The following is a 13,251-nucleotide window of genomic DNA, read 5'->3' as shown; positions in this document are numbered from 1 at the left end:
AATAAGGGGATTCAAAGGTGAGGAATGGAAGATAGATTTGAAGGAGGGTGCAAAACCTGTAAGGCAAAAGCTTAGAAGTATCGGACGTGAACAGATGCAGGTTTTGAAGGAAGAGGTGGACAAGCTTCTTAAAGCAGGTTTCATTACCCTAGTTGACACCGCTGATTGGGTAAGCCCAGTAGTGGTAATTCCAAAGAAGGATAGGAAATGGAGGGTTTGTGTGGATTTAAAACCTTTGAATGCAACTACCAAGAAAGATCCTTATCCACCACTACCCTTCCTTGAGTGATGAGATTCTCAACACAGGCTGGTTTTGAAAGGTATAGTGTTTGTGATGGTTTTTTTGGTTACTTTCAGTTGAGGATAGCCCCTAAAGATCAAAAGAAAACCACTTTCATTACACCCTGGGGTTGCTTCTGCTTACAAAGTTCTTCCTTTTGGACTCACCAATGGTCCTGCTCATTACCAAAGGAGAGCTAATTGGGTACTATCGCCTTTCCTTGTTGGTAAGTTTGGTAGAGACTTCATTGATGATTTTTGTATATATAGCTCCAGGCAAGATCATTGTAAAAAGTTGGCTCTAGATTTTGAGCGTTATGATGAGTGTGGTGGACATCTCAATCCCAAGAAATGCTACCTTGCACAACCAAGAGTGAAGCTCTTAGGGCATGTGGTTTCAAAAAATGGCATCGAAGCTGATTCAGATAAAGTGAAGTCTCTCATTCTTCTTCCTTCACCTAGAGATACCAAATAGCTTGCCAAATTCATCCAAAAGTTGAAGTATATGACCAGGTTCATTTCTCTTCCTTCACAATTGCTTTATCCTTTGCAACAAGCAGCTAAGCATGATCCATTGAATTGGACTATTGAATGTGAAAAAGTTTTTCTAAATGTCAAGGAAGTTTTGGGGGCTATGCCAACCATGCAGGCTCCTAATTTGGAGCAGGTTTTCTATGTAAATCCGTCTGTGGAAATGATGCTATTGGTGCCATGTTATTACAAAAGGGGAAAGGTTCTCATTTTATGTGCTCAGTTTATTGTGTTAGCAGGGTCAAAACTATGGCACAAAAGAACATGTCAAAAGTAGAGCTTGTAATGGCAAGTGTGGTATATGCATGAAGACGGTTCCACCATTATCTTCTACCCCCGGCCATTTGTTTTCTTAACAAGCTACAAATTTTTACCACCGCTTATCAATGGTAGCAACATGCCAAAGGCAGTGATGAAATGGGATGTGGAATTGGAGGAGTTTTCTTTTTCATTCCTTGTTGAGGAAAGCACCACGGCTACCTTGGTAGATCTTTTGACCTACAAGGAGACTCCTCTCTTTATCAAAGAAGAGACTGTGAAGAAGACTGTTGAGAATGTGGTAGAGATTGGGAATGCACACCTTCTGTTGTTTGATGGCTCTTATAGGAAAATTTATGATGCTGCTTTAGGAGGTCTTGTGTTATATGATCCACAAGGCAAGCTTCTCTGTAAGAAAGGCATAAAGGTGGATGCACATAGCAACAATGAGGCTGAATATTCTACATTGGAGACTGAATATTCTACATTGGAGGCTGGATTGCACATATGTTTAAAGTATGGGGTGTATGTCAACTTTGTACTAAGGGTGATGCTTTGCTTATTGTTAAACAGGTACTTGGAGTATGGAAGAGCAAGAATACTTTGCTTAAAGAAATGTGTTTCAGAATTAAAGGCCTGCTGAAGAAGTTTGAAGCATGGAGCATTTGTCATATAGATCGTAGCCAAAATGGAGAAGCACATAAGGCTGCTCAGAGTATGATCAATAAGGTATTTGTGCTCAAAGCTGATGTGCCTCTATATTGTGGAAGCGAGTGTCTCGATAAAGAAGAGAAGTTTTTGTTGACCGGCAAGATACCTGAGGAGATTGAGAAGCCTAAAAAGTATGGTTTTGTGAGGAAAGCTAGCAAGTACACACTTATTGATGATGTAATGTATGTGCGGGGAGAAGATTTGATTTTAAGACTTGTGCCATGGAAGGAAGAGTTGTATAGCATCCTTGAGGGAAATCATGAAGGATCTTGTGGTGGACATTTTGCATTCCAAATTACTTTGCATAAAATTTTGCAGGAAGGATATGTATGGCCGAGTGTTCAAAAGGATGTACACCACTGGTGTAGGTCATGCAAACAATGTCAGTCATTTGGAAACAGAATACTTAAACCTGAGCTTCGAAAAACCATAATGGCTTATGATGTATTTGAAAAATGGGGAATCGATGTTGTGGGTCCATTACCTATTACTAGTCGGGGAAAAGGCTATGTATTGACTGCAGCTCATTATCTTTCTAGGTGGGCAGAAGGTAAGGAAGTAAAGCAGATAGGTGCTAAAGATGTTGCAAAATTTGTGTATGAGGACATCTATTGCAAATTTGGAGTACCTCTTGAGTTCCTTTCTGATCAAGGGCCTGGTTTTAGACCAAAAATGATAGGTTACTTATGTGCCAAAATGAAAATTAGGCATAACTACACCACTCCATACTATCCGCAGTGTAATGGACTCAATGAAAGATTCAATGGTGAGCTTATGAAGATATTGTCAAAGGTAACCCAGCATCAAGGAAAAAATTGGGATCTAGAATTGCCTAGTGCTCTGTGGGCTTATAGAATATCTGTAAAACTGGCACATGATTTACATCTTTTTATTTGATATATGGCAAGGAAGCTTTGTTTCCTATTGAGGTGGAGTTACCAACAATTAAACTGCTTGAAAAATTAATGATTGACCCAAAAGATGTATACAAGGAAAGACTTTTGTATCTACAGCAGGTCCAGTTAGACAGATCTCTGGCTTTGGAGCATCGTAAGAAAACCCAAGAAGAGAATGTGAAGCGTATAAATGTTGAAATCAAAAACAAAGGAATTGAAAAAGGTGACATGGTGTTAAGGTATAACAGCAAATTGGACAACACCTTTCAGAAAAAGTTCGAACTTAAGTGGGAGGGTCCTTTTATGGCGTTGGAGTGCTTTGCCAATGGTACTTACCAATTGGCTAACCTTGATGCAACTCTACATCCATCCAGGGTAAATGGTCTTCGCTTATAAAAATATAATGCAAGATTGATGACCATTGTTAAAGATGACATGTATGAAATTGGGGTTGTGACAGGTCAATGTAAGGAAAGTGATGACATGGGTCTCAATTTACTCTTCTCTGCTAGTCATAAATGATCTAGCAGAGACTTGGGGGTTGGGCAAACTATGATAGGAGTTTTTGGAGTGTGGTTTTCTGGCATATGTACATATAGATGCATGTTCATATAGTACTGGAATGCCCAATGCCTCACCCACTCAGGATGGCAAGAACCATTTTTGTACATAGAAAGAAGGCATCCTAGGAGATGAGGTTCTCCCAGCCAAGTTTTAAAAAGGTACCTTTGTTGTTAACACCCTTGTGAGTCTCTCTGGCAGTTATTGGTACACTACTAAATCAGATTGTGTGCTCAGTGGGTTGTCTCAGCATGATGTAGTGTCGTGAAATGTACTGATCTCAACAATGCAATGTCATTGGAAAGTGGCAAGTTACTACATGCTGATGCTTGCAAGATAGGCTTTGATGTAGATATGTTTGTTGGAAACAGTGCAAGACTATAACCATTGTAAGGTTACATCAATCGCATGATGCTGCCAACAGCATGGGAAACACATTGTGAAGCACCACCAGAGTTATGTTCATCAATCATCATGGTTGGGCTTCCTGAAAATCCGAGAGCTTGTGAGCTTATGCAAAAGAGCAGGAGTGGATCGGGTCGTTGTGGATGGCGCACATGCAATTGGAAGTGTTCATCACCAATATCAAAATGGGCTAAGCCAAGGGTGTGCATGGGTTGGAACCTAAGGTCATAATGCATAGGTGGCAATAACCAACACTATCAAGTTTTTTTAAAGAATTAAAGGGTGGCGGATGTTTGAATCATCAACCGAAGAAGATTTCAACTCGAGGAGGCGGGCGTGTGGTTGCCAAACATGGAGCAAAGATCCTAGAGTTTCCGGATTCCTCCAAAGAAGTTTTCAAGACTTTGACAGTATAAAAGGAGAGGCGCTGGTGGCTGCATAGGAGAGTTGTTTTTGGGTGTTTCTTTGTTTGCTGCCACCGGTTCTCTGAGGCTAGCGATACCAAAGTTTTTGTGTGTGTTGTTTTTGTATTGCTATCGTAGCTGTAGAGGAGAGAGGTGTGTTTATTGTCTGTATTTCCGCCTCTGAGCAGAGGCATGTTTCTTTTGTTTTTTTGCCACGAGTGGCTGGTCGCTCCAGGGAGTGTGCATGAGATGCTGTTGGTTTTGGTCTGAATGAGCTAAGTTTTCTCTAAAGAGTATTGAAAGATGCCATAAAAGCAAAGGCTGGTGTATAGCTTGAAGCTATTTGATGCTATTCAAACTAAAGATCTTTACTCAAGTTTGATAGAAGGTGCAAAACTGAAGGTGGGGATCTTATGAGCTACAGTCGTTGATGATCAAAGTATGAAGGCCAGGATGCTGTTTGGATGAAGGTCACCCTATGAAAGGAGATCAAGATCATGGAAATTTAGAAACAGTATGAAGCCATCTCGTCAAAAGAGTCCTTGGGTCTTGCTAGCCGTGTACTCTTTGGTGTTGTGTTCATGTGAGTATAATTCTTCTCATTCTCACTAGTACAAGGGTCCCCATTAGCAAGAATTTTAGGTGCTTCTTTGGTTTGTTCATTTCATAGCCGGTGTTTGTGGAAGAAGCTTGACTTCTAAGCTTGAATCTAGTTGATTGTGGGGAGTGTTGCGTGGTGTTATGGTAGTGTGTTCAACCTGTGTAATCACTTCTAATCATTGTACTGGGATCAATGTGGGTCAGTAAAGTCAAGACCAATCTAGAGAATGTGAGGGTTTGGCAATTCTTGGTGTTTTCTGGTGGCATGGATGTGTTGTTTTTTTAGATATTCTGCTATATGTCTGTTATCTCTGTGAAGTAAGGGAACAAAAGACTTTTGGCACATAAGCTAACGACACATCCTACTTATTTTACCAACTTGAAACCACTGGAACCTCATATACTATATGGGTGTGTGTGTCTATTGATGTGCCCAGACCCCTGTGTGTGCATAAGGGTGCCATTTACATGCTAATATCTCATTCCCTCTCTCTTCTTAACAGATCTATTGTTTATGATTGTTGAGCCTATATAATCAAGGGTTCCCACCCATATATATCATCTACCAATGGAGTTGTGAGGTAGAGAAGTTGACGTACCCTTTCCTCTCTCTCCTGTTGGTGTGAAGGTGTATTTTCGGCTGTGTTCTGGATATCTGGATAGTTGGACAAGGGTAGAGAGTTGTTTGAACTGTTGATTGTGGAATCTTGAGATTGTGAGTGTGTGAGTTTTCATTTTCAAGCTTTAGTAAAAGCTGGTGGTGCCCCTTTTTTGTTCTTTGAGGGGGATGCTGCTATAGAGGACTGCCCTTTTCTTTTCACCCCACAACGTTAATTCCAAATGGTGTGGAGATGATGCAAACACATCCGATATGATCCTTGACAATGTGCAAAACATGTTGCCATCAATTCAAGATTTGGAATTGATTTCCCCCTGTGCATCTAAGCACTTGAACACCGGTTGCTTTCCCTTAACAATATCTAGACCTTGTGCCTCTTTGTCCCATTTGACAAGCAAAGACTATTACGTGCGCGTTCTTCACTTGCTACGCGAGAAACTGAGGGATTAGCCTACATATGGAAAATGATTAACCCAAGTGACATTTAGAGCTTGCGGATCTGGCCACCCAACATCTCCTCGAGACTGCGTGAATAATGCTGCTAGCAATTCGAGAGCTTGGAATTGATCTCCTCATAGCTAGTAGGACATGAAAAGTCTCACTAGTTGCTTGCCTTCAATAATATCCAGACCTTATCCCATCCTCATCAGGCTTAACACAAGGCACTTTTGTTCATTCTCTATATAGTAAAAAAAAACCATTCACTATATAATTTCCTAGATATAAATGAGCATATCTAGGAAAAGTGCAAACTAAAGAAAATGAAACACTTTCCTAGATGGCTAACTAGGAAATACAATGCATGGATTTTTCTATATAGGAAAATTTATCTATATAGTAAAAATTTCCTATATAACAAATTTTCCTACAAAGGAAAAAATTTCCTATGTAGGAAGATTTTCTCTATATAGAAAAATTTGCTTACATAGGAAAAATTTTCCTATATATGTAAATTTATCTATGTAGAGAAATCCATGCATTGTATTTTTAGGTAGCCTATCTAGGAAACTGTTACATTTTCCCTAGTTTACACTTTTCCTAGATATCCTTATTTGTATCTAGGAAATTATATAGTGAATCCATTGTATCTCTATATAGAGAATGCTTAGTAGTAGCTTATCCTCTAGATAGTTCTATGAATCGTGCTAATATACTACTTATTATAACATAATAGATTAAGTAGTTCTATAAAGCATTATAAAATATAAGTCTTTTTTTATCAAAGATTAAGCAAAAAAGTCTTGCATATATAAAAAGAGAGCCAAAAGTAGTCAACGTACATCATGTTCAAAATAAATAGTACTTCAAGATTATCTAAATGTCATGGAATTATGTCTACATCTTCTAAACTAATAGGTGTGGATTGTGCATTGAATTTGACTTTCTTATTGGCAATAAGCCAATGCACAATGTCACGAATCATAATGTCACTCCTAGGCCTTTTCGTATCCTTTGAGTAGTTTTTGAAACTGATATTCTCCTTCTTTAGATTGACATATGTACTCTTGAGAGAAAAGTACATGTCTTGGATTGTATGCACTCTCATGTACTTTAATAAGATTGTCTCCATATCCTCCTCTGAAATGTGGCTCACCTACATTCATGATAATAAAAAATATAAAATTTAAAAGCATATTGAATTTACCTAAAAAGAATCAAAATAATAAACTTATCAATGCTAAATTTCTCTAATATAATATCACTTACTTGTAAAGGTTCACATGATGCCTCTACATTTGATTTTCCAATGTGTTCTAAATCCTATTTGAAATAACAAAATCAAACCCATCATGTTAAAAATAAAAAAATCAAATCCATTACGTTAAAAATAAGAGAATCATAACATTATACATCTATCTAACAATACCTTTAAAATGATTGTTGGTATAATATTTTCACCCTTTTGGTGACTTCTTTCTTCCAAGTGAGTTTTCATCTTCTCACTTACCTTTGGAACAAACCAAAAACTAGCATTAATAATCACAAAAGTAAAAAGAGAAAGAGAAAAAAAATAGGAGTACAAAGAGATAGTAGAAAACTTTTGTAAGTTTTTCATTACCTTTCTCTTTCTTTGACTTTTTCTTGAAACCTCATTCGTATACTTAGCCAAATTCAACATTGGATCCTACAAGTACAACAAAATATTAGAAGAAATATTGACAACTTATCACATATACAAAGAAAAACTCAACCAAACCTTGTCTTCACTTGTCATATATATTCTCGCTTCTTGATTTCTTATGGCTCTCACTCTTTTTGATGTGTCATGATGTAGTAGCTCAGTAAAGGAATAATTATTCTCCTCCATTGTTGTATTATAAGAATCTTGGTTTATAAGATGTTATCAAAATCACATAGAATTCAAAAAATAGTAATCTTAAAATCAAATCTTTATAAGGACTAAGAGAATACACCTCATCGGATATATAATCTTGCAACCCTTCAAACCTCTTTGTCCCGAATATAAAGTTATCCATCTATATAGAAGAGCATACGTTTAATACAAAACCAAAAGAAATCCTACTTAGAATAAAATCAATTATATAATACACTTACATTCTCTATAGGTTGATCATTTTTTATCGCATCAATGTAAGGAGAGCATGCTTGAATTTCAAAGTTTGTCTATAAAGTTCACACTAGTAACAAAATCTTTTAAACAAAACGTTCAAAACATGCAACATTGCATAAGTTACTATGCATGATTCAAAGAAAAAACCATTATACATTCTCCTTATGATACATCTTTCTAGCTCTTACCTCTTCATAAGAATGATTATATGCTTGATGATTGAGTGTTGGCTTTAAGACCATGACATGTAAAATAACATAAAGTTAAAACTAGAACCACATAAATATATAATATAAACATACCCATGTAAAAAAGCTGCTTACATAGGAAAAGAAAATATCAAGTTTAGTTCTTTTACCTCTTCATTAGAATTAATATTTCCTTGAGGAGTCAATGCAAGCTCCAAGACCTATGAATTTAGACCAAATAAAAAAAGTGATGAACTATGTATTAAGCTTCTTAAATCATATATATATATATATATACACACACACACACACACACACACACACACACACACACACATAGAGTTGAAGTATATAATTTATGGTTAAAAAAACTATAAAATATACTTACATGAAGTGATGAGCTAGCATCCATGTCATTACTTGCTTCATCTATGGATTGAGTCATCCCTTGTGCTTTTAATGTATCCTTCTATCAAACACAAAATGTCAAATGCATTAGATTAGTTTTAAAATTATCAATCCAATTATTAGTTTCTAAAAGAAAATTCATAAGCATAAACATTAACACTTACATTGTCCTTGATACTCTTCTTCTTATTGTACTTTCTATTTGCTTGTCTACCTGAGACCCACCATCTATAGATATCTTCCTCCAACCAAACATATTCAACTCCAATGAACTTTAGAGTTGCAATCTCATGATGATGCTCACAAATAATTCTCTTGATCTTTTCTTGTGCCTCTTTGTTATGGCGAAGATCTTTAGGAGTCTCAACTCCATTAAACCACCTTCGTACAAGGCGGTAGTTGCCAAGCAAAATGGCATGTTGATCCTTGAAGCATTTCTCTAATAATTCTTTCCCATAGAGCTTGTTTTGGTCTCTACTCACCAATCTAGGTGCTCGAAACACCTCATCATATGTAGGTGTAGGACTAACACCTGCTAAGACTTGTTGGCCAAGAGCGTGTGAAAAAGGAGGTTCCTTATCTTTAATCTCCCCATTGCTTGCATAACCATGTGACATAGAAAACAATTTGCATAACATGCATAAACCAATTACAAACACACTAGTATATCTTTATATATAAAAGATTACAGCATTTAAGATCGTTAAAACGTGTGTACCTTCCTTTGAGGTTGGAGAACTTTGAATATCCTTTATGATTGTGCTCATGAGACCCAAGAAATTTTTATCTTCACACATCAATTTCTTTAGCATTGCTTGCATGTCCACATTTGTAGTTGCCATCTCCAACCTACATAAATTCAATCCAAGGAGAACATATTACATTCAAGCACATCAATAGAAAACTATAAGGAATAAAATGACATAAGATAAAAAACACTCATTGCACATTGAAACATACCAACGATTCATAGAGTTGCTTAAGTTCCAAAAGTACCATTGATGAGAAACTGAGCTACGATTGCCATGTGATTGGAACTACCTTTGCTTCTCCCTCTATTATCATGCTCCTTGTTTTGATAACTTTTCATTTATCATTAATAGATACACATAACCACCAATCCTTCCAATCATTGTCCTCCATTTCTACCTTCCATCTCTTTTCTTGATTATGAATCATTTTTAACCATGCTACTTTCACTTGTTTTGTTGTGTAACTCACTACTCTAATAACAGCATATTTTAGATCAGTTAAGGAGCATAATACATCAAAATTCAGCTTCAACTGAACAATATCATTCACCTCTAGCCAAGGTGGAATGCATCCAACACAGCCTGGCTGAATCAAGCGTGTTCTCAATCTTAGGTTTTTTATCTCATATGCGATGATTTTTTTGCCATGTTGAAAGGGAATAAACTTATGAAGTAAAGAACTAATAGGCCTTATGCAATCCCATGTGTATGGCAAATACACATTCTGTAACACACTCATGCCAGTGGTATAATCAACATCTAACCTTTCAAATCCTCCCTCAACCACAATACATTGCCTGTAGTAGTTGGCTCCAAAAAGTAGCCTTATCTCACCATTACACTGAAATGAGAAAAGAGATGTTATGCATGCTTTCCAATATCCCACCATGGAGACTAATGTTACATCTTCATCACATTTCACCACAACTTGATCCCCAATATTATAGACCTCTCCCTTAAATAGGACTTTCTTATATTCTGTTACTCCCTCAATCCCCCAATTTAAATACTGCTCAGCATACCTTCTTTCTTCAATGGTTGCATCCCTGTATTTGAGCTTCTTACCTACAATGACAATACCTTTTTCATGAATTGCTCTTTGGCATCCACTTGGTATGGCATTCATAGTAGATAAGGTCCATAATTCTTTGGCTTTTACAATGGATGATACATGCATAATACCCAATGCATGCCACTCAAGACATCCATAATAGCCATCTTTATCTACTAAGTATCCATTTGGAGTAGAAAGAGCTTGATGAAACTCTCTGAACATTCTTTGGTGAGGCAAAAGTCTATCAACATCTTTTTGAATATACATAAATACCCATGTAAACAATCTTCTTCGGTGATAGTTTGCATAAGAGATTTCATTGTCCTTGTTGTTGGTTTTGATGTTTGCATAGATTGAGACCTTACGCTCATATATATAACACCAAAATCCATCATGGCTACCATGACGTAAAATATCATCCAACAATTCTCCGGAACCTATCACCACACATCACAAAGTAGAGCATCATTACTATAGGTATGAATGTAAAAGGAATGTTAGTGAAAGAATAATAAGTGAAAGGATTATTCATCATACCTACAACATGCTCTAATGGGGCTGAATTTGGCCCGATGAGCTCCTCTGACCTTACTCTCCAAGAAGCGAGCATGACTCTTATAATGTCAATTTCTTCTTGTGACCATCCATTTTCACGAGTGTAGTTATAAAATGCTTGGGCAATATCTATGAGCAAGAGACCCAAGTCATAGAATTTCTTAGGGATACCTTTGACTTCACACAATATATATGGCAAACACCATTGCACAAATTTTTGATTTTCTTCTGCCTTATAACTCTCAAAATACTTGCTAGGAAACCTCGGCCAACGACCATATCGAATCGAATAAGGTGTCACTTTTGTCATTTTGTAAGTTGCATCATCTATTTCTCTCCTCACTTTATTATCCACTTCTTTCATTAGACAACCGATATACTTTGAAAACAAGTTCAATGCTAATATGTGCATGCAATCATATACCAAATCAAGAGACATGTCAAAGCCATATAGATCATAAAGTCTCCACAAACTTGATCTACCTGAAAGACCTGCCTCTTTTAGTATCTCTTCACATTGAGCTTGGCTGCTTGCTCGCTCTGCAAGAATTAAATGTTTGGACATCTCTTTGGTAGATCTTTTCATTGGAGCATATCTGAATTGATACCTGTTTTGATCATACAAGTACCGCCCTGAGCCTGCTGCACTGTCCAAAGTGGCTATTGCTTTGTCTCTACGACAGAAAGCTTGACCACCTTCTTTACATGATCCAATCTTGCATTGAGCTTGATGGTCTCCAGTCACCATCATTAGCATAGCACGAGCTTGAAATCTTTGGTTATAAAAGTGGTCATCTGCAAAGATAGATGACACAGGATAATTGAAGTGTAAGTCAATTCCATGTATGAACAGACTTTCTAACTCATCCATCAAAGGTTTCATAAAAACATGGAAAAGTTTGCTCGAGCTTCCAACAAATTTCTTGCAACTGAATGGAATAAATAACACAGGTATCACTCCAATCAAAGATTTCTTCCCACAATTGAGAATTTTGATCTCAACCACACCACAATTTTTTTGGGTCGTCTTTGATGCTTGGAAGCCATCCCAATGTAATAATAAAGCAAAATTACGTGGATCTCCCTGTCCATTCAAAAGAAGACACATTAGGGTGTAGTAGTATGTAACACATTAAGGTGTAGTAGTATGTAACACACTTTAATATATATGACGCTTGAGAATATACATATAACAAAAGTCTTACCTTACAAAGTTTTCTGAGACCTTGTATTGGAGCTCGACAACCCTTACAAATAAACTTGTACATTGGCTCACTTTCATTCCAACCCTCTAGAAGTTCTTCTGATTTTAGTGAAGAAGGCCATGCTCGATAAGCTTGTTTACAATGGACATTATCACATATCAAGGGCAACTCAAAATATGATTGTGGATCCCAAAACTCTTTAACACTATTACACTTTGTACCATCCCAAAAATCATAAATTCTTTTCGAATCATCAGAGCTATTAGATACCAACCATCTCTCTTTATTTCGCCACATTTCTAACAAGTCATGGCACAAAGATCTACTTTTTGCAAGAAGCTTCAATTGTTCACCACCAATGGGAACATAATCAAAACATAACATATCCTTTCTAAGCTTGGCACACTTTGAACACTTCTCACTGCATGTTAAGCGATCACGCTTTAATTTTTTCTTACCTCTTTCATTGTTATTGCATTGACATTCAAGAGTGTCGCCAATGTAGTTGTCTTCTTTACTTGGTGGATAGAGCTCAACATCATGTATAGAATTGTCTAATCCTTGGTATATTCTATATCGACTTGCATGAACCATACCAAGTGTCGAAAACATGGTATTTAACTGCTCCCAACATGTGGGAACACTGATGCCATCTAGATCTCCATCCCATGTTTCTGGCAACTGCACTAATAGTTTACTAAGGCTTAGTGTATTGATTTTATCTTTATCTGCTCTATTCCTAGAACCACCCATGTCTCCAAATAGAATCCTAAGCATACTATCTTGAAATTCCACTGAAGCCTGATGTTCATCCCAAAGTGCTCGCAATTCAATCACCCTCTGTACGATTTTATCAACCAAAGACAACTCCATGTCAACCATGTCCTCCTCCTCCTCCTCCTCCTCATGGTGATAATGTTCATCATGTGTATCAATAAACACATTATTATCATCTGCATGCATTATCCCATGCAAAGGTCCATTGTCTTCTTCTCTAAGTTCTGAAGAGCCAAATCTTGAAGTTTGCAACCCAAGATTTGTTGCAATAGTTTCAAATCGCTCATCAATTAGCATATGCCTTGCATAAGTTGATGGAGCAACCATTCTTCCACCATGGCAATATGTTCTACATCTACACCACACTTTCCTTCGTCCAATAGATGAGTTGGGTGGCTCTCCATGCATCGACCTGTTATTTTACATAGAATTAAGCTCACTCACGTTTACCAAAATCGATGGATGTATATTTCCAC

The 13,251-nt window shown here is 37.0% G+C and overlaps 2 protein-coding genes across 2 annotated transcripts; both read right to left on the bottom strand.

Moving 5' to 3' along the window:
* Positions 1–6,530: 6,530 nt before the first annotated feature.
* LOC147611587 (uncharacterized) lies at positions 6,531–7,475 on the bottom strand. The gene is made up of 4 exons (XM_086784566.1): positions 7,324–7,475; positions 7,132–7,212; positions 6,972–7,025; positions 6,531–6,858 (listed from the first exon to the last, which is right to left on the bottom strand). The coding sequence occupies exons 1-4, from the start codon at positions 7,381–7,383 to the stop codon at positions 6,586–6,588; spliced, it is 468 nt and encodes a 155-aa protein (XP_086640692.1). The 5' UTR covers positions 7,384–7,475; the 3' UTR covers positions 6,531–6,585.
* Positions 7,476–8,053: 578 nt separating this feature from the next.
* On the bottom strand, positions 8,054–12,871 carry LOC147611586 (uncharacterized). Its single transcript, XM_086784928.1, has 5 exons — positions 12,457–12,871; positions 9,151–9,181; positions 8,597–9,029; positions 8,413–8,493; positions 8,054–8,245 (listed from the first exon to the last, which is right to left on the bottom strand). Exons 1-5 carry the CDS (start codon positions 12,869–12,871, stop codon positions 8,156–8,158), a joined length of 1,050 nt encoding a protein of 349 aa, XP_086641054.1. The 3' UTR covers positions 8,054–8,155.
* Between the last annotated feature and the right edge of the window lie 380 nt (positions 12,872–13,251).

The sequence above is a fragment of the Cibotium barometz genome, chromosome 47 (assembly GCF_041138505.1).
Source record: "Cibotium barometz isolate CiBa-2024 chromosome 47, ASM4113850v1, whole genome shotgun sequence".
NCBI lineage: Eukaryota > Viridiplantae > Streptophyta > Polypodiopsida > Cyatheales > Cibotiaceae > Cibotium > Cibotium barometz.
Note: the sequence above shows the minus strand (reverse complement) of the source record. Positions and strands in the feature narration are given on the sequence as shown.

Excerpts from the sequence above, each read along its gene's own strand:
- LOC147611587 (XM_086784566.1), bottom strand. The coding sequence starts at position 7,383 with ATGTTGAATTTGGCTAAGTATACGAATGAGGTTTCAAGAAAAAGTCAA. Across the intron at positions 7,026-7,131 it reads TACCAACAATCATTTTAAAG|GATTTAGAACACATTGGAAA; the intron begins GTATTGTTAGAT and ends TATTTCAAATAG. Across the intron at positions 6,859-6,971 it reads CATCATGTGAACCTTTACAA|GTGAGCCACATTTCAGAGGA; the intron begins GTAAGTGATATT and ends TCATGAATGTAG.
- LOC147611586 (XM_086784928.1), bottom strand. The coding sequence starts at position 12,871 with ATGGAGTTGTCTTTGGTTGATAAAATCGTACAGAGGGTGATTGAATTG. Across the intron at positions 8,494-8,596 it reads AGAAGAGTATCAAGGACAAT|AAGGATACATTAAAAGCACA; the intron begins GTAAGTGTTAAT and ends TGTGTTTGATAG. Across the intron at positions 8,246-8,412 it reads ATGCTAGCTCATCACTTCAT|GTCTTGGAGCTTGCATTGAC; the intron begins GTAAGTATATTT and ends CTAAATTCATAG.